This window comes from Nuphar pumila, chromosome 10 (assembly GCF_984573655.1).
Source record: "Nuphar pumila chromosome 10, dmNupPumi1.hap1.1, whole genome shotgun sequence".
NCBI classification, from domain to species: Eukaryota; Viridiplantae; Streptophyta; class Magnoliopsida; order Nymphaeales; family Nymphaeaceae; genus Nuphar; species Nuphar pumila.
In genome coordinates, this window is record NC_143258.1 from 98,826,470 (window position 1) to 98,850,051 (window position 23,582).

At 35.5% G+C, this 23,582-nt stretch overlaps 1 protein-coding gene across 2 annotated transcripts in view; it reads left to right on the top strand.

The window, feature by feature from the left end:
- NRPD1B (nuclear RNA polymerase D1B) overlaps positions 1-23,582 on the top strand; it is a 64,657-nt gene that overhangs the window by 11,310 nt on the left and 29,765 nt on the right. For both annotated transcript variants that reach the window (XM_090019449.1, XM_090019448.1), the window contains 11 exons: positions 664-822; positions 935-1,090; positions 1,247-2,977; positions 3,050-3,225; positions 7,802-7,877; positions 7,982-8,109; positions 11,976-12,145; positions 13,990-14,264; positions 15,334-15,507; positions 15,619-15,759; positions 15,866-17,373. In XM_090019449.1, coding sequence (XP_089875575.1) covers positions 664-822; positions 935-1,090; positions 1,247-2,977; positions 3,050-3,225; positions 7,802-7,877; positions 7,982-8,109; positions 11,976-12,145; positions 13,990-14,264; positions 15,334-15,507; positions 15,619-15,759; positions 15,866-17,373 — 4,694 coding nt within the window. The remainder of the gene's footprint in view (positions 1-663; positions 823-934; positions 1,091-1,246; positions 2,978-3,049; positions 3,226-7,801; positions 7,878-7,981; positions 8,110-11,975; positions 12,146-13,989; positions 14,265-15,333; positions 15,508-15,618; positions 15,760-15,865; positions 17,374-23,582) is intronic.

The following is a 23,582-nucleotide window of genomic DNA, read 5'->3' on the forward strand; positions in this document are numbered from 1 at the left end:
AGTTAGTTTATCATTGGATTAGCTTATTCATTAGTTACTCACTAGCATTGCTTAGGTTTTGCTCATGAAGAGCTGGCTCAGGTTCCTCTGTGTGCATTAAGATCAGAAATCTTGGTCATGATCTTTTGAGATGAGATGGGTTAATCCATTGTCAGGGTTACTGAAGTTGATATAACATATTGTTCTGAGTAAGGACTTAAAGAAGCAAATCAGCTGCTTCTGTGAAGATTGCACGTATTAACTGTAAATCATAGTGTTTAATGTTGAAATTACATGATTTTTAAACTTTCTATGATAATTAAAAAAATTTATATTATCAGTGTGATTAGTTGTCTTACTTAGCAACTTATGAACTATTTAACTGCATGTGCGATATATGGTTAATAATGATGTATGTTAGTTTTGGTGCAATTTTATAACAGCCTACTTCAGCTAAAACAACAAGCCCAGATGTGATGCTTTTGGAAGACATTTAAGTTTATGTTTAGTTTTCCATGTTCAATAAACAATCTACTGTTTCTTATTTTTCATTTTCTTCCTGTTATAGGCACTCATTCAACTTTCTTTGTACTTGATGTCTATCTTGAAATAATTTCATTATGTCATGCATTGGCTTGAACTGCTGTGCATCATCCTTAACTTGATTTTGCTCATGGTATTCAGGCTCTACAGATTCTTGAAAATCTTCCCCAAGAGACAACAGATGCACTAGCTAAAAGAGGATGTTTTGCTCAGTCTGGTTTTGTATTGAAATGCTTACCTGTGCCTCCTAATGGTCTCTGTGTACCTGACCTTCCTGATGCTATAACTAGCATGTCATCTGTAAGTTGCTCTTCCTCATGCAACTCTCGATGCTGTTGCTGAGAACATTTCTGGAAGACATTTTCTTATTCATCTTTTGTTTACATTGCTGCATCATTTTTTCCTTTTTCAGGATGCTTCCATGTCTATGCTCAGAAGAGTATTGACCAAGGCAGACATGATTAAGAAGTCACGATCTGGTTTTGTGAATTTTGAATCACATGAAATTGAGTCCAGTGATCTGCAGGCTGCATGTGCCCAATATATGCAGAAGAGAGGTGCTGCAAAGGTGCACATTATGATGTTTATTGGCAAACAAATGTTTCTACTTTCTACTGAAATTACTTGTTTTATGTCACAATCAACTAAATAATTATCTATCATGCTTGGCTTCTCTTGTTTGTTATGCTATGCAACTTAGTTCCTATTTCTTTCATTAATTCAGGCTCCTAAAACTGTTGAAAAGAAACTTCAAGTAAGTGGAGAAGGAAATGTCTGTGCAAAGGCATGGCTTGAGAAAATGAGAACACTATTTATTCGAAAAGGTTCAGGCTTCTCTTCTCGTAGTGTTATAACTGGTGATGCATACAAGGGAGTAAATGAAATAGGATTGCCCCTTGAAATTGCCCGAAAGATTACAATTGAGGAGAAAGTTACATCTATCAACAAGGATAAATTGCAGACTTTTGTAGAGAAAGGGTTATGCCTTACATATAAAGATGGGACATGTAAATATGCAGTGAAGGAAAGTTCAAAGATACCTCAGTCACTTAGAATTGGCCAGGTTATAAATCGAAGGATCATCGATGGTGATGTTGTCTTCATCAATAGGCCTCCTAGTACCCACAAGCATTCATTACAAGCATTTTCCGTGTATATCCATGATGACCATGTCGTTAAGATCAATCCCCTAATATGTGGTGCTCTTGGGGCTGATTTTGATGGTGATTGCATTCATATATTTTATCCTCAATCATTAGCTGCCAAGGCAGAAGTCCAGGAGCTGTTTGCTGTTGAGAAACAATTGCTCAGTTCACACAATGGATCATTGAACATTCAACTGGTGCATGACTCTCTTCTGGCTGCAAAACTAGTTTATATGATTTTCTTATTAGATAAAGCACATGCACAACAGTTGATGATGTTGACATCTCCCAAGTTGATAGAACCAGCAATTATTAAGGCAGCGGGAACTGGACCTTTCTGGACTTTTCTGCAAATACTCCAGTCTGCTTTGCCTGAATTACTTGATTGTGGTGGTCAGAGGTATGAGATTTGCAGAAGTGAAATTTTGGAATTTGAGGTCAGTAGAGGGCAGCTGAACACATACTTGACAGAGATTTTTACATCCATTGTTGTGGCAAAGGGTGCATCCGAGGCAATTAAAGTCTTTAATTTGCTACAGCCATTGCTTATGGAGCTTTTATTCTCCCATGGATGTAGTGTTGGATTACATGACTTCTGCATCCCCAAGGTTATTGTCTATGAGATTAGAAGACATCTTCAGGAGCTAATGCCTTTGCTGCATTTTATGAGGTCAACTAATAATGACCTCGTTGAGTCACAAATAGAAAGTTACTTACAGGAGGTCAAGCGTCCGGTTGTTCAGTTTATTTCAAAAGCATCATCACTGGGTTCACTCATTGATACAAACAGTGATCAAGCAATCAATAAAGTTGTTCAACAGCTAGGCTTTGTGGGCCTCCAGTTATATTCAAGAGGCAAGTATTACTCCAATGATTTGGTGAACTACTTTATTTCTCATTCTCAACAAAAATACATTGAGGGAAATCAGTACTCGCCAGAGTCGTTGGGTTTGGTTGGGAGCTGTTTGTTTAATGGGTTAGACCCTTTTGAGGATATGATACATTCTGTTGCATCGAGAGAAGGGATTGTACGGTCATCAAGAGGGCTTACAGAGCCTGGTCTTCTGTTTAAAAATCTGATGGCCATTCTACGGGATGTGACAATTTGCTATGATGGGACAGTTAGAAGCATTTGCACTAACTGTATTGTTCAGTTTGCATACTCCACTGGAGCTGGGCCTACTTCTGAGATTTCGTCTTCTTCTGGTGAGCCTGTTGGTGTATTGGCTGCAACAGCAGTTTCAAATCCTGCTTATAAGGCTGTCTTAGAGTCCTCCCCAAGCAACAATTCGTCTTGGGACAATATGAAGGTATCATACTGCAAAGCTGTTTAGAAATGCCTTATGACGTATGCAATTTTGACATTTTTTCCCCTTGAACAGGAGATTCTATTTTGCAAATTTAACTCAAAAAATGATCCTATTGATACTCGGGTGATAGTTTACCTGAAAGACTGCACTTGTGCCAGAACGTACTGCAAGGAAAAAGCAGCATTTATTGTTCAAAATCACTTGCAAAGGAAGACATTGAAAGATCTGGCAGCTGAGTTTGTGGTTGAGTATGTGACCAGTTTTGCATATCAAACATCTCCTTATTGCGAACCTTTATATTATATGAAATTTTACATGCTCCAACCTCTTCTATCTTCCCAGCAACTAGTTTTCCTTTTCACTGTAAATGACAGTTTAATATCTGAAATTTAAGTCTTATACACATATTGAAGCTATTCATTCAGTGGCTTTATCAAATGATATTTGTTTTAGACAAATTTGTCATTAGCAATTCATACAATGTCAGAGATGTCTTTTTTTATTTTCAAATGAGTTTTTATTGCACCATTTGATTTTCGCAGTAACTATCTGCAGTGCATTAATCATGGCATCATTGTATGAATTGAATGTGTGGTGCCACCTTTTTCTCACGTTCATCTTGTCCATCTTTTAATGGGAAGAGAAACTTTTCTTTTATTTTTGTGATTTTGTTTCATTCAACAATTATCTCTGTGTATCAGAAGGGGAGTTTAAAATGTTGTTAAGTTATTATTATTCTTTAATTGCTCTGCACGAATTACCCTTAATCAGATTTTGCTGCTGCTGATTATTTTTTGTTGCCATAAGCGAGTTACTGTTTGGCTAGTTTTACTACCGTAAGAGAGCTAGATCACATACCTGTGTCTGGTCTCTGTCTCTCTTGTGCACGTGCATGCATGAGCGTGTGCATGTGTGCTATAGCCACTGATACTGGTGAGTTTATAAGAGGTCTTGAACAGCTGTAACAAATTTTTAAAATGAGTAAATTTCACCTTCTCACCTGGGGTTATGACAATTTTGTCATGACAATTTCACAATATTCTATGAGAATTTTAATTAGATAATGATTTCCTGACTGTGAAGTCTGGTTGAGAAAGGTTATTGCAATATTATGTTGTCACTGTAAGCTGTAGCATAGACCTTTTTTTTTTGCTTTAATTTCCTGGCTGCACTTAAGGTTGCACACACATTGCTGAATTACTGTTTTTTTTTTTAAATGCAAGCAGGGGGATTATTCCCATAAGAATTCTAACCCAAGACCCCTTGGTTTTGATGGTGTAACCTAACCATCGAGCTGTCTCCTTCTCTTGGCCTGTGCACATTTTTTTAGAATAAGTGCATCACTACTCATTTTAATATTACATGTATTTTTTTAATATTCCAGTTTTCGGATTTTTCTTGTTTTCATATTAGCCAAGTTTTTTTGCATTATTTTCCCTAGAAAACAAGCTAGTTCATTAATTCTCCAAATGTATCTGATATTGGTGCCTTACTGTGTATATACTGCTTTAGTAGACTTTGTCAACTTGGCAAAATCTTTTTCACTCTTAAGAGTAAATGAAATATGATGGTGTTGTTAGGACCGTCAGAGTTGGTTTAGCAAATTGTAAAAGTTTGCCTGTTGTTTGAAAAAATATCCTTTACATTCCCAAAGTACTACTTAAAAAAATGTTATTTATGCTTTTCTATAATTGCTGAAATGCTCACTTATGGTGCCAATTAAGTACATTAGCACCACCTTTTTGTTTTAAGAATTAATAGGGATTGAAAACCTTGAACCTGTTTCACTCGCTAAAAGAAGTTGACATCAACAATATGCTATCTAGTGGAATTACCTACCATGTCCTGGTCTATCCAATTATATGCCAACTCTTGGTAAGCAGGGCAGCTATAAATGAGCATATGCATCAAGGTTACTAGCGTATGATTCTAGGGTTAAGGTTTCATCATTGACTTGAGGTGTAGATCCTAATTTAGAATATCATGGTCACAAATGTCGTTCTTGGCAATTTTTCAGCGATGAAATTTCTCAGGCGATTTTGAAAATTTTTGTTTTTTAGGAAAATCTTTTGAAAAATATCAGGGTTTTAAAAAATTATTATAAAAAATATATAATAAAACAATATGCAAACTTATTAAAAACTATATATTTAAGTGTAGTTTATAAGATATTATATTAATACAATGACCAAAATATACAAAAATACTAGCATGTTAAAGTGGAAGGTAAGAGGGTAATATCATGCATGGTTATAAGTTATATCTTGTAAAGGGGCAGAAAATAGTCCCATATCCAAGAGGACGGAGGAACACTGGTTTATGTCACCTCTATTTAAGAGAGTTGTCTCCCCTACCTTTAACACGTGCATTTCATGTGGACTATCCACATCATCAGTACCTTTCGTTTTAGCAAGGCAGGGTACATAAATACCCCTGCTTTAAATGATTATTCTTGGCTGCGTTGGTGGCTTCTCAGCTGCCTTAAATTCGTGATGTTGTCGCTTCAATATTGCGAGATATACAAATTAAGCAAGTTTTTTGAAATCTCGTGATATTCTCGGCTTTATCACGTTTTGTGATAATCTTGCGAGAATATCCCAAGATTTTCAAAATCTCATCGATATTTGTGACTATGTTTAGAATCAGTATTTGTGTTCCTATTTCTTTCTTGATAATTGACTTGTCTTGCTGTTTAGTCAAGTCTAATCGACCATGTGCTAGATCTTCAGGTTCAGACTGTATATTCTGCTTAGCTGATCGGGAATCCTACTTTTCTATATTGCCACTTCTCTATGTCTGCTACCATTTCTTGGCAACCTGCTATAAGTGAAAAATGTTTACATCGTTAATAGGACCATTACAAAATAAATGATTGAAGTAGAAATCAAAGGTTCTGGGCGGGATGTTATGATCAATGTTGTAAGTATCATAGTGTATTGTATGATACGTATCGTACCTGTTAGGTGTCCTGATATGATACACACCCATATCTCGATACAGGTTTGTATTGTATCTGTATCAGGTGTATCTTATGATATGCCCCTATATCTCACAATACATCTCGACACAGGGTGTATCTTATGATACACAATAAGTCCTGTTTAAGTTGCACTTATTTTGGTTTTTATTTTTTTGAAACACATAAGGCCCTTTGGGGTCAGTTCATGCTCATTCCTAAAGAGCTTGAGAGTGATTTTGGGGGAGATTTCTTGCAATAGAAGGAAGAACAAGAAGATAATCATGATTGACATTATTTAGTTCATTTTTGTTTGGATTTTGAAAAAACTTGGTTATGTAAAATTTTTAAATATTGAAAAACACTTTATGATATTATTTTCGTTTATGTAAAGTTGTAAACACACTATTATGAATATTGTGACATGTTAAATTAGTTTTGTTGTTTAATATGCATATTATTTCATCATTTGCATTTTTCTTGTGAGATGCATGCCATTCCTAGCATATTATCTTGATTACTGAATGTTCGATGTCTTATGCATGCCATTCATAGCATATGATTGTTTTGATGCGGTATTACAGTTTTATCTTATACAATTCATCATTGTTTCGTTTCGTGTTAATATGTTTTTAATTTTTCTGTTTTTTGGATTTATTGGATGTTTTATTTTTAACATACGATTTTTTATAATACAATACATATCTTATTTTGGTTATGATACAATATATATCTTATTTTAGTCCTGGCTGATATGGGTTCTGATACACTTTTTGCAACCTTGGTTATGATTCTAATCTTGCTATGGTTAAATTTACACTTTACACTTGAAATGATCAGGTGCAATATGATTGCACAAATATTTGTGCATTAAGCACCTGATCACCCTTCATCTTGGGGGCAGGGCCTGTCAGTTGTGGGGCCCAAGGCCTGATGGAGGGCAATCAGGTGCTCAATGCACAAATTTTGTGCCATGTGATTGCACCCGATCCGGACTCCACTTTACACTCCCTTGATCTGTACAAAGGTATAAGGTTTGATGATGAACTATGGCATATAATTTGGACTGGTTACATTCTGGCACTAAATGGATGTAATGATTATATCATTTTCAGGTTTCATACTTCGTATGATATTTATTTCCCAAAATTATTTATACATTTCTTGTGGTTCATTTGCATGGCTTTGTAAGCTTTCTTGCTCCAGCATTCCATAATTTTTTGGCGAATCATCCCTATCCTTAACTTCTTCCATTAGATGAGAAATTCAGTAGCTTGCAGCCTCTAAAAAAAGGTTAACTGGAAAAGGAAAGCAGGGAATAATCAACTTGAAGATGTAGAAAAAATTCCTTCCAAGATATATTATGCAAGATTTCCAAATGGTGTACTTGTCCCTGTTATTGCTGTCATTGAGACAAAACAATTTGAATCAATAAAAAGGTTTTCTGATGCAACTTGTATTCTCTACTTTAGAATTTTCATACTTTTTGCATATGTTTCAGCATTCATAGCTGTTATTTGCTGTTAGCAACACAGGTTAATCAAACGTTAATCTGTTATTTTGCCTCATTCTTCCATGTTATGCTACTTTGTACTTGCTAGATTCTAGTATGAATCTTGACTCACCATCTACTCTATGTTATATTGTTCAGTATCTAAATCTGAATTGGATATCCTCATGAAATTGGTAGAGTAGCATGTGAAGGAGTATTTGATGGAAATATGAAACACACAACTTAGTAAATAGAATGGGATAATTCATGTTGCAGACTCTCAAAATTTATGAGATTTATTACCTATATTTACTGCAAATTGTTATATTATCAAGCAAGAGACTTATCTAATTTTGTTGTTATCTATTAATTCCAGATTTCAAAATGAGGTGACTTTACCTCACTGTTCTGGTACAGTTCCTGGACTTGTGGGGCATGTCCATCTTGATAAGGTGATTTCTTCACACTACCTCATTTTATTTTATTTGGTTCAAAATTTTTTATTATTTCTATGTTCGTAAAATCTCCAACCCACACATTTTCCCATTTTCTACAGATGCAATTTGATAATGCTGGTTGTACAATTCATGAAATTCTACGTGAATGTGAAATTGTTATGAAGCAGTTTGGAAAGAAGAAGCATCCTCTCCATCAATTTTATACGAGAATTGCTTTAGATGCTCAGTAATATTCTTGAGCTGCCTCCTTGTTTGAAAGTTCTGCATTATTTATTGATTGAATTGCATTCATTTGCATTCTATATTTTTGCTACAAATCTTGTCTTTTGTGATGGTTTTTACTTGCAATTTTATTCTGTGTGAATGTATATATAAGTGCACATCTTATTTCAATGTCCTAGCTCGTTGTATTTTTGTGGACTCTGAAAATTGATGAGGAATACCATCTCGGTTTATTTTTCTGGAAATATTTTTTTTTTTAGTTTTTTGTTTTTGACAATGTAATGGTAAGTCCCCTTGTATTTTTTTGGTGGATTGTCAAAATGCTGGATGCTGAATCATTGAATCAACGGTTATTCCTTTAAAACCAGATTGCCCACCATGTGGATAACTGCCACCACTTCCATATCTTTCTCCATTTCTGTGCCTCCCATTCAATATATTGAATAAAGGGATTACACACGATCTCTCTCTACCGGAAGCCAATCCAGGGGTTTATGTTTCCAATACAATTCATCTCCCACATTTTTAGTGGATAAAGAACATGGCATATAGCAGGAGAGGGAAATCTATACAAGATGTTAGAAGTGGAAAATAAACTAACAAGAGCCTGCAGCGAATCAAAATTCTGCTCACATCCTTCAATAGAGCCTGAATATCTGGATGCTGAAAAGAATCTGGAAAAGTGAACAAAATAATGATCTTTTATCAATGAAATTAATGGGTTAGGCATATGAAATGATCAGCCTACTGATTAAATTAAGATATTTGGATTTCTTAGAGCAATGGTGCAGCATGCTTGGTGTAAATCTGTCACATGGGCACAGCTAAAAGGACAAAGAACATGATATTCTTGTGTAAATTGTTATTAATAGTACATAAAGGGACATGGTATGAGAGTAAATTGGAGTGTCCATTTGATATAGGTGCAAAAATTTGTATTCCAGTGGAAGATAGTGAGGGTCAATTAAACTTCTTGTTATTAGTGGTGCTGTCATATAATGTCAGCTTAGGATCAGCCTCATGAAAACATTATAATTCCCTGTGGAGGTTGGATGAAACTTTTCAATCTAGCTTCATATTTTTTGTTACTGTGGATTTTTAGCTTGGGAACATTGATGGCTTCCTCATAATTCCACTACATATCACTCCTTCCCACAAGTACTCCGTATGCTGGTTTCTTCAAGTCCTGATGCTCCCACGAAATCATGGCAAACATAGCAGGTGTAACTTCAATCTAAACAGCATTGATAATGCAATGAGTAATTATCTATGAATTTGATCTAATATATCGCTGTATAAGTTTTAAATAGGGCATTAGTGAGCCTTAACTCATCATAAATGTATCACATGTGAATGGAACTGGTGATTAGAGAACATAATTTCATTAGTATGTCTTGATGCAAAGTTAAAAACTATGTTGGCTAGTTGTATAAAGTGCTAATGCATGTGGACACTTGTTCAGTAAATGATACTGTTTTAGTTTTTGCGTATTATATCTTGATGAAGGTTTCCAATGTTGTGAAAAGCTTTCAGGTGTAGCGAGAAGTATCACCCAAATTTGAAGCGGGGCGCAATGAGTAATCCTCATGAACAAATAAAACTTGGCAAAATTTAAAAATACAAATAATTACAGACATTCATTTCAATATGAACCAACAACCAGTAACAATAGCGAAATTAAAATAAATTCCAATAATGAGTGATGACGTTAATGCAATAATTTGACCCAAGTATCTAACAAATAAAATAGCAATATATATATATATATATATATATAGATAGATAGATAGATAGATAGAGAGAGAGAGAGAGAGAGAGAGAGAGAGAGAGAGAGAGAGAGAGAGAGAGAGAGAGAGAGAGAGAGAGAGAACAATTACCTATAAAGCACATGCGGATACACTTTTTGATACATAAAAGGGAAATATTCCATTTCAAAAGATAGGGCCACCATGTGCATAACAGTAGGAAAAATGAAGATCTGGTGTCCTAAATCTGAAGGTTATGCAAGGATAATGGGATTATCTTGTGCCTAGACATTCTGTTCATACTTTAAAAACAAATGTTAGTTTGTGTTTTTGTACAAAAAGAAAATCAAATTTCGTTAATGGACGATAAATGTGTCAAGTGTCTGCATGAAAAGAAGTCAGCATAGACTCCTACATCCTTTATTCACATTGCAAATCAGCAAATCACATCTAAACATCCAAATTTTATATGCAACCATCATATACAGGTTTATTGGATTTTCTATAAATCTTAAAAAATATCAGAAAATCTAAAAAATTAGAAAATGAAAAGGGTGAAAACAATACAAAAATAAATACGGAACCAGCTTTCCTAAAGCAACTTCTAGCGCACGAGACAAAAAAGAAAGAAAGAAAGAAAGAAAGAAAGAGAAAAATAAAAGAAGGAAAAAAGAAGACAAAAAGAAAAAATAAAGAAAGAAAGAGAGAAAAGAAGAAGACCGGAGAGACAAAAAAGATGAAAATAGAGAAGAGAATAAGAAAGAAAGGAGGAAGAAAGAAAGAAAAAGGAAGAAAAAGTAGACATCAACAAGAGAAGAAGAGTGCGAGAGAGAGGCATACCTTAGAATGTCAATGTCAGAAAGGGTTGCCAGAAGCTCTTGCTATGCTGGAAAATGTCATAAAAAAGGCACGTGAAGGGGAGAAGTCGGGATGGAGATGGATGCCAGAAAAAGTGGAGTCGAGAGGGCAGTAGTTAGTGTTTGACTAGGGAGCCCTAATTATCGCCCCCCCCCCTTTGTCCCTCCTTTTTTTTTATTTTGGGTCAAATGGGGGCTTTGAAGTTTGAACCCCATTTGAAGCATGTGCTTAATATTGGCAGTCTGCTTTGAGGGCAAACAATGCACCTCAAGGCCTATGTAACACACCTAACAATCTATGTCACATGGACTCTTCTAACAGGGCACCGCACCCGCGTCACACCCGCACCCAGGCGGGTGCTACACTTGGACACAACTTCCTTTGTGTTAGGTGAAGTTAACCACACTGAGGTCCATTTCTCTCCAAAAGTAGATTCAGTTAACCCTAATCGAATCCATTCTTATCTATATTATATATATAAATACATAAATACACACAAATACACAGTATATATAAATACATAAATGCACACAAATACACATAGTATATATAAATACATAAATGCACACAAATACACAGTGTTAACTTAAAACTGTTAAAAATTATATATATATCCTCCCCACACCCAAGTTTTTTTAAAGTGCCGCATCCGCATCCGCACCCGCACCTATGTGACATAGCTTACAATGTAGTGCATTACGTGCCCTCACCTCAAGGCAAAAGGTTGCTCGCCTTAAGGCGAGCTGTGCTTTTTTCGCCTCAAAGCATGGTTTTAATGGCACTGAAGGTTTACTTCAGTTGGTATCTGAAAATAAAATAGGAATTGATTAAAATATTACTTGTTTTAATGATATTATGGTGGATATAATTTTTCCAAATTGGTATATAATAATTCCAGTCTGTTGTCCCTGATGATAGGGCTAACTGTACTATATGTGAAACCTGATTGACATGCAATGTGCCAATGATGGACAGTGCATTCTTGTCAAGAGCTGGATATACCTCCTTGGCATCTCACTTATCTTCAAGAGCTACCTGAATGTTGAGTGCAAATTTATCAGGGTCACAAATGAATGTATAATGAAACACCACAAAGTGGAATTTTTATGCTGGAAATGTTGGGGTAAAGAAATGGCGATAGCATGGTATACAATGGGTTATTGATCTATCTGTCTTGTTCTTTGGATTATTTTTACCGTCACGGATTATCTGATTTTTTGGTTTATTCTTTTATTTGATAAGTGCCATTTTCCTTTTATCTTCATAGTGAGCGCTGTGGGCTTAATCTTCCCAGTCATAAGAATAGTTCCCGACTACCATGCTTGCGGTTTTCATATAAAGACAAAGATGGAGCATTATATGGTGGTTGTATTGAGAAGACTTTAAAGATATTGGCTAATGCTATTTGTCCGACTTTGTTGCAAACTGTTGTTCAAGGTATTTATTATTTCCTTATTTAGGGATTAGTTTATATAATGTATTCTCTACTGCTGTTTTTAGAAGATGCTTATATAAATATAAATAATACGTGTGTGTGTGTGTGTGTGTGTGTGTGTGTGTGTGTGTGTGTGTGTGTGTGTGTGTGTGTGTGTGTGTGTGTGTGTGTGTGAAACACTGCTTAGCAGCCTAGCACCAAGGGCAGGCCAGGTACTGTTTGACCCCAAGTGCCCAGGCGAATGCCTAGGTGGGGCATCAAGGATATATATATGTATAGGTTTAGTAAAAAATGTTAAAATATTAAAGTTTGTGCACATATTTTTTCTTATTTTATGAATTTTATAATTTTATTGTAATTTCCTTTTTTTGGTCTCTAGGTGCCTAGGCACCTGTGTCACATGTATACAAATGCGAGTAACAGGGCTTGATGAAGAGATACTTAGTACAATATGATAATTTCTAAAGTTTAGGTCATGGGAACACAGCTTCACACACAGAGATGTATATAGGCGTGCATTTGTGTGTGTGTGTGTGTGTGTGTGTGTGTGTGTGTGTGTGTGTGTGTGTGTGTGTGTGTGTGTAGAACTGCAATTTTAAATCACTATAATTAGGAACATTAAATGATGAAACTAAGCTACAATTAGAATGTAATGTAACTAATAACAAATTTTAAATATAGAGAACATGAGAGAATACAGAATAAGTAAATAAGATCGTAAAAGGAAATATATAAAGTTAATGACGTAGTGTTGATCAACTTGATTGTGTGAAACTGATTTGACTGTGTCCATGAAGTGTCTTGGAATGTCCATGAAATGTCCGAGAGTAACGTTGCGTGGACATAGAATACACATGCTAAGTGAAGTGTCCATGTGACAGCTAGACACTGTCTAACACATTTGACTACTAAAGTCAGTCAGAATCTTAGGCCACAAGAGTATTCTCAACAATGAGAAGTAAAAAGAGATGCAAATTGTATTCCATAGGGTTCAAGAAAACTCATGAATGAAATGTTTAGAAGATATAGAAAAAAGTTCATGACAATTCAGCACAAAATAGGGCCATAACGCTCTGCAACGGTTTCAGGCTATATCTTCCCACGGTATGCCATGGTTAAGGAGATACACATTTTCTTGAAGGAAAAGACAATTTATTTATAGTTATCTTCCTAATTATTTCAGCATGTGGATTTTCTATGCAATTTTTAAGATAAAGTGCGACTGAGTTGAAGTAAATTTCGATTCATGAGATACATTGTAGAGGAAGGAAAGGAGGTAACTATATTCTACCCACTGATTCATCATGTGTTGCTTTTGGATCCGTTCCAAAATACCCATGAGGACAAGGAACTTAGCTCCAGTTACTGGTTCTTGTTCTGTTTCAGGTTCGATATAAAAGCTTTAAATGTACAAAGAGAACTCAAATTGAAAAAGCAAACTTACATACTTTTTATTTAAACAATGTACAATGGTCTAGAGACCATTGCAAGAAAATCTTTATTTGGTCAGATAACACAAATAATATTATGTACACATAAACCAGAATGACTCCTATGTCAGAATATCCTTCTACAGAAAATCTTAGTTCCTTACTGGAAATATTTGTAATGGAGTCTCAAATTAATATTGTATTTTTGTTTTTTACATGAAATATTTATGAAGAAATCATGCATGATAATATTTGTATGTTCTTGCTCATTTTTATGGTGTAAAGAGTTCAAATTTTCACAGAAGCTTAGAGCATTAACTGTCATTTGTATGTGGCAAATTAATTGAAGTAATTCAAAGTCATTCATGGTATTGATGGTGTATGGGCTGACGCACATTCTTTATCTTCTGTTATAGGTGATCCACGAGTAGAAAGGGTTAACATCTTTTGGGTGAACTCCAGTTCAACATCTTGGGTTAAGAATTCTTTAAAGACAGAACGAGGCGAACTAGCTCTTGAAGTTGTGATTCAGAAAAGTGCTGTTAAAAATAAGGGTGATGCTTGGAGGATTGCCATGGATTCTTGCTTGCCTGTGATGCAACTGATTGACGTGACACGTTGTATCCCATATGGTATCCAGCAAATTCAGGAACGACTGGGAATTTCATGTGCCTTTGATCTGTCAGTCCAGGTACTATTCCCCAGCGTCTTATTGTTTGAACCAGAGTTACCGGAGGCTTCTTAGATAGGTGGGAAGCCCGCTTCCCGGAAACTCACTTCGGAAGCGCGATACTCGCTTTCGAAACTTGATGGGAGTCTCGATTCTCCCACGCTTCTCTTATGCTTTCCACATGCTTCATATATTCTTCTTATATATTTTCTCACTCTATTTTTCATATTTTTATGTGTTTTCTCTCAAGCTTCTCACTCACTTCCATGTGCTTTCTCTAAATTGGCAATCATTATTTTTAGATTTTGTTAAAAAATTAATTCTTACACTAAAAAATCATGAAATTTAAGAAAAGTCACTTTCATTTAGTTTTTATTTTTGTTCCATTTTGATTCTCATTCAATTCTTATATTGTTTTTTTATTCCTTGCTTCCTGCTTCCTATACATTTTAAAATGCATCGCTTCTCGCTTTCACTTCCCGTGCCGTTTTCCGCTTCCGCTTCTTGGTCTGGCAACCTTGGTTTGAACATATGGGGTATATGAGTTTTCCTTGTATTGAAGTTTTAGCAGCCTTCTGTGCATGCATATGCGTAAGTGCACAGTGTATTTTTTTCCTTGAAGAGCAGGGGGTAGTTGTTGGAGGGGGCAGGCATGTTGCAGATAGTTGCTAGTCGTGTAGGTATTTCTAATGTTCTCAAAACACAAAAGCTATCTGAAGACATCATGATTTGAATGTTACTTTCTTTACTGACAAATGCTAATGTCATCTTTCTATTCTCACCTTGTGCAAGATTGACAACTTTTACTGCTGATTTTTTTTTTTACAACTTGTATCTATGTTCATTTGCCCTCATTTGGATCTTTTCCTTTTGCCTTTTGGTTTCTATTCTGTTAACAAATTTTTGCAAACCTGTTCTTTGTATGACAAACACTGTCATGTTATTCTCTTATTTGTGATTCAACTCAGTTTTAAGGCATGACCATTTGAGATGTGTGATATCTGTGTGCTTTGGTTTCACCAATTTGGCGACAGCTACTTTCCTCTCACATTTTTCAAATGTCATGATGATACCTATCCTATCCTTGTAGAGATTATCGTTATCGATGAAAAATGTCGCAAAGGGCATTCTGAAGGAGCACCTTATTTTGGTGGGCAGCAGTATGTCCGGTACTGGTAATCTTGTTGGCTTCAATACTGCTGGATATAAGGCATTATTTCGCTCTTTTGAAGTGCCAGTGGCATTTACAGAAGCTACACTATATGTAAGGAATGCCTCCTGTGTTCTATTTTATGTCTGATGTTATTGATATCCTCTTTATCCTGCATCAAGGTTGTACTTGTGCTAATAATTTGATAATTGGTGCTCTGGATAGACACCAATGAAATGTTTTGAAAGAGCAGCAGAAAGGTGCCAGAGTGATTCTTTGACGAGTGTTGTTGCATCTTGCTCTTGGGGAAAGCGTGTAGCTGTGGGTACAGGAGCATCATTTGACATTAAATGGACCAACAATGAGGTTTTCTTCTTTAATATCTTCCTGGGTCATAGATCTATGAAAGGGTTTGAAATTCTTTTTAGATGTCTAATGATATTCTCACATTTCTTCTGTCCTATTATGCCAGATGGATTTGCTTGAAGCAGAGTGTACAGATGTATATAACTTTCTCCAGTTGGTGAGAAAAACGACGAGTGACAGAGAGATGAGCACCTTATGTCTTGGTGCTGATGTTGATGATCTTGATGATGAAAACAGAAGCATGGACTTCTGTGCATCTCCAGAGCATCCCTCAAATGGTGAGAAACTCTCTTTCGATGATAACACAGAAGATATCTGGAACTCTGACGGTAATCATGTCACTGACAAGGAAAATTTGGGCAAATTATGTTGGTCAACTGGACCCGATTTGCCTGTGACATCAAGTGGTTTGGGAGACTGGGGTGCTGAAACTCAAACTACCACAGGTAAAGTTTCTCAATGGGCTTCCAAACAAAGCACTTGGTCTGATTGTGATGCATCTGGTGGTTGGGGTGGATGGGGTTCCAAGGATGAGCAAGCTGCCACTGGTACATGGGGTGGATCGGATACAAAAGCTGAACAAGTTTCTCAGGTGGACCAATCAGTGGAGTCAAGTGGTTGGGCTTGTTCTGGAGCAAAAGAGAAGCAAAATCCGGATGAACATCCAACTGATGCACTGATGAAGAAACATGGTTCCATCTCATGGAATCATAAGGAAATGCAGAACCATGAAAATAATGATCTTTCTTCAGTTCACTCCGCTTCTTGTGCATGGAGTCGAAAAGATGAACAAGCTACCACTAGCTCATGGGGTGGATGGGAGTCAAAGAATGAACAAGTTTCTCAGATGGACCAACCAGTGGAAGTAAGTGGTTGGGCTCGTTCTGGGTTAGAAGGAAATCCAACTCTGGATGAACATCCCACAAATGCACTGGGGGAGAAACATGGTTTCAGTTCATGGAATCAGAAGGAAGTGCAGAACCATAAAACAAGTAATCCTTGTTTGCCTCTCTCAGATTCTCAGGGTGGATGGAGTGAAAAAGATGAACAACCTGAAAAGGTGCAATCCACCAAATTTGTTGAAGAAGTTGGTAATTCAAGTACGCAGCCCCTGATGGATCAAGGAACAAATGCTTCAAATAAATCAGAAGGTTGGAAAAGCTGGGGCACAACTGAAATTCAACAAAATGAAGCCAACATCCAACCATGCCTTGAAAGCAGTGCGTCCCCAGAAATACTCATTTCTTCCTTGTCTGTTCCTCAGAGTTGGGGATCTTCAGAGATGAATGTGAAGCAGAAAGAGAACACAAAATCTTGGAAAGCTTGTGACAAAGAAAGGGATTTTCGACGTCGGCCAAATCCACCTGGTTTTGCTTTTAAATCTAGACAGACTTTCGGGCGATCTTTCAACGCTGCATACACATCAGAGCGTGATGTTTCTACTGATGCAGTTCCTGTTGATTCCTCTGGGGAAACAACAGAAAATATCAATAAGAGAGGTCCTCTAACAGCAAGAGGAAGACCTATGGATATGTTCACAGAGGAAGAGAAAAAAATTCTTGCTGATGTTGAACCATTGATGCTGGCCATGAGAAGAATTCTACATGATGCAAGGTTTTTCTTTTTGCTTTTTAATTTCTATGCTAGCATGTGTTTTTACACTCTTTACTTTCTTTTACCCTTTCTTTTTTTTTTGGAATAATGGGGAGAAACCACTGGTGTAGTTCTGACGTTTTGTTGCAGGCTGAGACATTCCATGTTGACCATGATCCTGTTTCAGTGTCTTTAAGTGTAAAACTCCATGTGTAAAACTCCATGTGTACTCCCACCCTGCCCATCAAGGATAGTGTCCTGAGCAAGGTTTTTAAAGGCGAGAGGTGTATTGAGGTGGTTTTGAAAATTTTGAGTGAAGCCGAAGTCTCAATATATATAAAGGCATAAGTTAAACCAGAGTTGCCAGTCAAGGAAGCGGGAAGCGAAAGCGGGAAGCGAGGTACTTTTAAAATTTTAAGAAGCAGGAAGCGCAAGACGACTTAGAAGCGAACCAGGAAGCGTCTCGGAAGCGACCTAGGAAGCGAACCGGAAGCGACCTAAGAAGTGACATAAGATTCGAGTGAAAAACGAATAAGAATCGAAAGGAAAGCGAAAATGTAATTATATATTTTTATTTTATCAAAAAATAAGATTTATGTCATAATTGACAAAATAAAACACGTATCTAAGACAATAAATAATATAAGTCTCAATTATATAACAAATGCATCATATTGCAACTGTCAAACATTTAAAAAATAATACATCAAGAGAAGATCATAATTCACATTATTGCTGCAACCATTTAACAAATGCAATTAAGCACTAAATAATGCATTAAGAAAACAAATAAATTTGATTAAAAAACATACATTTTTCAACGAAAGAATCAAATGACTTGTTATTTGATGTTGTGATTGTTGTAAATCTTGTGATCTCTGCAACATAGAAAATGAGAAATTAATAAACTCAAAGATTACATAAAGATATGGGTAAATTTTTAAGCTATAAAGTTCTAAACTGTAAATTATAAGCTATAAAGTTCTAAACTATAAACTTAAAATTAACATAATCCACTACTTCACTTCATCGTGCAAGGTTCAAAATAAAAGTACATATCAAACCAACAAAATATTACAAGACCATGACAAAAAAAGTAACATAAAAGTTTCTAAATTTGACTACTCCAACTACATCATCAAAAAAATAATTAAAAATTCAAGAGTTCATTAATCTGTCATCTTTCTCTTCCCCTTCAAGTCAACAATAGATCGAGAACTTTGTGCATCATCACGTGCTTCTTGTCCTCCACGACCATGCCTTCTGCTCCTTCCTTCATTTCCTATAATGAATATGTAAAAAAATAAAAATGTTCAAAAACCTTAATTTAAAATATAAAAAATACATATATAAAAAAAAGTAAAAATAAAAAACACAAGATCAACATACCTTGCCTAAGTCTCCTGCTAAAGAAACGATCAATTCGGCCTTGAGGAACTGATGGTCGCTCTTGTATATTTGCAGTTCTACTAGCTCTGTTGGATTGATTTGTATCATCTTCAACTTCATTTGTACATATGATTATTGGAGGTAATGAAACTCTTGGTTGTGCATCTTTGTGTTTGAATTTGAAAATAGTGCTTGATTGTTAATCTCTCCAACGCATTTCCTCTAATCTCAATGTATTTTCTTCTACAATAGGAAGTTTTGGATTGATATCTCATTTTCGACTAGGTCCTTCTTTGTAGCAATTGTTGCACATTTTTATAACAAGAATATAAAATATGAATGCTAATAAACAATCAATGATAGAAAAAGAGAAAAAAATACTAAAACAAAAGTACAACACAGTTTAATTATACCTGTCAATCAATCGAAGATTGAAATGAATATACGCTAAGGTATCAACACGATTTTCATTAAACCTATTTCTTTTAACATTGTGAATATAACTATAGGTGCTCCACACTCTTTTTGCAGAAGATGTGCTAATAGGTTGAGATAAAACCTTAATGGCTAATGCTCTCAACTCAGGTGTATCACCACCATAAAAATGTCACCAATTAAGCACCGACATTGTAGGATTCAATGCATTTATTCTTGCTGCATTTCGGCTAAATCTTTCACTTCTTATGCAAAAGCCACAAGTTGTGACCTATAAAGTGTAGATAGCTCTTCATTTTCAGCAGATATGACTTCAAGCGTGAGCATTGCACCGTCTAAGATATCATTATCCTTTTCTGTAAAAAAAAATATTTAATAACTATAACAAAAAAATGCAAATGGAATAATAAAATAATTAAATCATTAAACTTTAAACTTTATTAAATAGATATAATAAAATTTTTACCAAGAGAAACTCGTTTGACCCCTCCTGCTGCTGGGATCTTGAGATACTTCGACTCGTAATATTTTGGAGTAAACATGTGGGCTAGACTATAGAGAGGCACATTCATTCTATCCCATCTATTTGAGACAATCTGATAAATCTTTTCATACAAATCTAGTTGTCCTTTTAGATTGTCTTTGATTTCTCTCAGCATGTTGTCCATGCCTTCGTACACTTCACCAATTATAGGGCCTTCCTGATCACAAAATTTAATCTATCTTATATATGGGTTTTGTAATCAATAATGCTAAACGTACAAAATCTCAATATTTTTCATCAAGAACCGTTGTTTCTGTTGTAACAATCCTTTTTTTTATAGTTTCATCCGTGCATGACTGCTTCCATTCGCTCCATCTATCTGAAATTACTGTGAGCCTTAAGTTCTCCCTCACATCAAGCAAGCGCTTCAAAGTAGTATAATGTGAAGCAAACCTTGTTTTTGCAATTTTTATTAGCTCTAATTTTCCATTGCTTCTAAAGATTGCTAGTGCTTTTGAATCATTTGTGATATACTTCACAATTTCTTTATTCTGCAAATATGTTTATCCCAACCAATAAAACTCATATGCCAAATCCTTAAAGATCAAATTAAGTGTGTGCACAACACAAGGTGACCAAAAAAATACTTATATGTTTGTTTTAACTCTTCACCTGCTAACTTGTAATTTGCTGCATTGTTTGTAATCACTTGCACTACATTAGAAGGCCCCACAAGTTTAAATCCCGTCTTCAAAAAGTCAGTAATGTTTGCAGCTGACTGTTGCACATTAGAAAAATCGCTTGCATATAAGAATATCAAGCCAAAACAGTTTGATGCAAGTATATTTATCAAGTGTTTGTTCTTGATATTTGTCCAACCATCTGAGACAATGGAAACTCCAAACTCCTCAAACTTTTCTCGAAATTCATTTATTTCTCTGTGAACACACTCTTTCTCACTGTCAAGCAACGTTGTTCGCGCTTTTTCATATGATGAGGGTTTATATCTAGGCACTTTACTAATTACAGATATCATCTCTTCCCAATATGGTGATTAAAGCACATTGAAAGGTATGCCATTTGCACACAAAAGTCTGATAATTTTGTGATCTACATCATCTCTTTCTACCTTTTTAAAAGTATCACGAATATCAACTGTTTTTCGGCTTCCACTAGATGATGTAGTCATTCTAATAGGCTTCTTCGGATTATCAATTCTTGATCTTTTCAACTCAAATGCACTTGATGAAACCTCAACTCGGCAAACTTGCCTCTTAATTTTTCTTGACAATTCTGTATTTTTTGCAACTACATGGCAAAAGGCAATCCCAACACTTTGTCCCTTTGGAGATCCCATGAGATGTGCAAAAACTCGAGTATATGACCCATGATAAATATTTTTGCAGTGCCTGCACATAAAAACCTGGGTTCCACCTTGCTTTCCTTGCCCACTCTTCTTTTGTTTCAATACATGGCGCCATAACACTGTTGTTTTATGCATGCTAAGTGGTTCATATTCTTGGTCATCTTCAGAATAGTAGTCATCCAAGTCATATTCTTCTTCATCTTCCTCATCAAAACAATATTCGTTTTTGTCCTCAAACTGATATGGACAATCAGAAGACCTCTTGCCCTTTCTTGTATTGTCATTCCCAACACCACTAGACGATTCATGCTCCAAATTATACAAAGAATCATCATCGTCATCATAATTATCGTGATCATAGCTTGTGATGGTCATTAATGAAGCAAAGAACAGGTAAATATACCTGCATCATAAAAGTATATGAATCATTTTAGAACACTTTAAAAAAGCTATTATTAACAACAAAGGATGGAGAGTGAAGAACACAAATCATTAATGAATCTGGAATGCCAAAACAAAAGGGGAAAAAAAGAGACCCAAAGTGAACCATGAACGTCCCTTGCAATAGAATTCTTGTAAATTACCGTGGGGTTTACTAAACAACAACTTCAGTGTCAGCGCACATAAACTAATCATGCTCATTTCTTAAAATAATCGAGACAATATGTATCACACAGCTTCGCAATCACAATCTAAATTTCAGAATTGTGAAACCAATCAGATTTCCTTTTTCTAATAGCATTAACATCCGTAATTAATACAGAGGAAAGCATCAAGCCTTAAAATTCAAGTTTAATTAAACTAAATCTCAAACAAACATGACAGTTGGAACACCACATATTTAATTTAAACCAGGAAATCACAAATAGGTAGAAGCCTGATAAATCCAATCTAAAAATAACTGCAGACTATAGTTCTATTTATTCTTATCAGAAATTTTGGTTTAATGGCCATCAAATCAAATTGAACGAATGAGTACATGAATCAGCCAAGAGTCCAAGACTCAATGCATATAACAAAATCTGTGTATAAAACCCATAAGGTTATATATATGATTCTTGAAAACCTGTCCGTAATAAACATCGGACTTATACACACAAGCATCGATAAATAGATTTAACTACAATCAGTGTGAACCCATTTTAGAAGGATGCATATTAAAAATCTATAATACCAATCAATTTATTTCAAACAGAAACAATCTTGATCATATGTGAACCTAGTACAAGAAACAAGCAAATCAACATTTAAACCAACATATCTAATATAAACAAAATTAAAATCTCAACAAAAGTCCTTAAAAGAAATTATATCTTTTTATGTTCATCTAAAACCCAAATCAGAAAACTGATACCCGAATCAGCAAAGACAGTCTGTGTTCCGCTCGTATCACAGGGGGTGTACCCGGAGTGATATAGCGATTCCTATACAAGGCGGCGATAGCCCCTATTCGAGTCTAAAGCCACTCACCCTAGGGTAACTGCGCCTACTGATTCCAATTTTTGACAGATTGCAAAAATCTGAATGAGAGACATTCAGACAGACTTAAGAAAAAAGAGGAAGAGGACATCATAACTGGTTTAAAGAAATAAAAAATTACCGTGTGTTCACCCGGTCGTCGGTGTCTGTCTGAGAGAGAGAGAGAGAGAGAGAGAGAGAGAGAGAGAGAGAGAGAGTCAGGTGAAAAACAAAATCCTAAGCCTTTGTTGTTTATGTTTTCACGATTTTTTTTAAAATGTCCATTTTGCCTTTATTCAAAAAATATTTTTTTTTAGTTTCTTGTTTTTCATGTGTTAATTTTGTTTTTAAAAAGGGTAAAATAGACATTTCATAAATGCGTCTCCCTTTAAAGGGGGACGTGCACCCCTTTAAAGGGGGACGTGTCTCCCTTTAAAGGGGGACGCATTTCCCTTTAAAGGGGGACGCGTTTCCCTTTAAAGGGGGACACACTTCTTCTGTTTTACGTGCGCTTCCCCATGCGTTTCGGAAGCGCCGCATTTCGTGCTTCCGAAGTGCGTCTCGGGGAAGCGCGCTTCCCCTGGTACATGTGCGTTTCCGGTAACTTTGAGTTAAACACACACACACACACATATATATATTTATATATATTTATATGTAATATAATTACTAAAAGGGTATTTCACTAGTAAGCTTCTAGTTTATGGCTTTGTGATAAAAAAATATTAGATTGAAAATGAAAAACTTAAATTAAAAAGTACAAATATTAAAATGGAATAGATTAAAGATGAAAAACGTTTTTTTTATATTTTCTTCTTCCCTAGCAAATAAGGACCGTGCCTTTAGTTTTCTGCCATTTATATCTCTTAAGCAAGTAATGCCCAAAATTACATTACATTTATCATTTATAGCATTCACTCTTTAAGACTACAATAAATAGAAAATTTCCCATTCTAATAGGTTTAAATGCCAACTGAAAAAAAAAACTAAAAATAGGGGAAGGCAACCCATATTTCAAGGCAACATGTGAAAAGCCAACGCCTCTTATTTGAGGCCTAGGCCTCTTTGGTAAAGAGGTGTGGGCCTCATATCCAATAA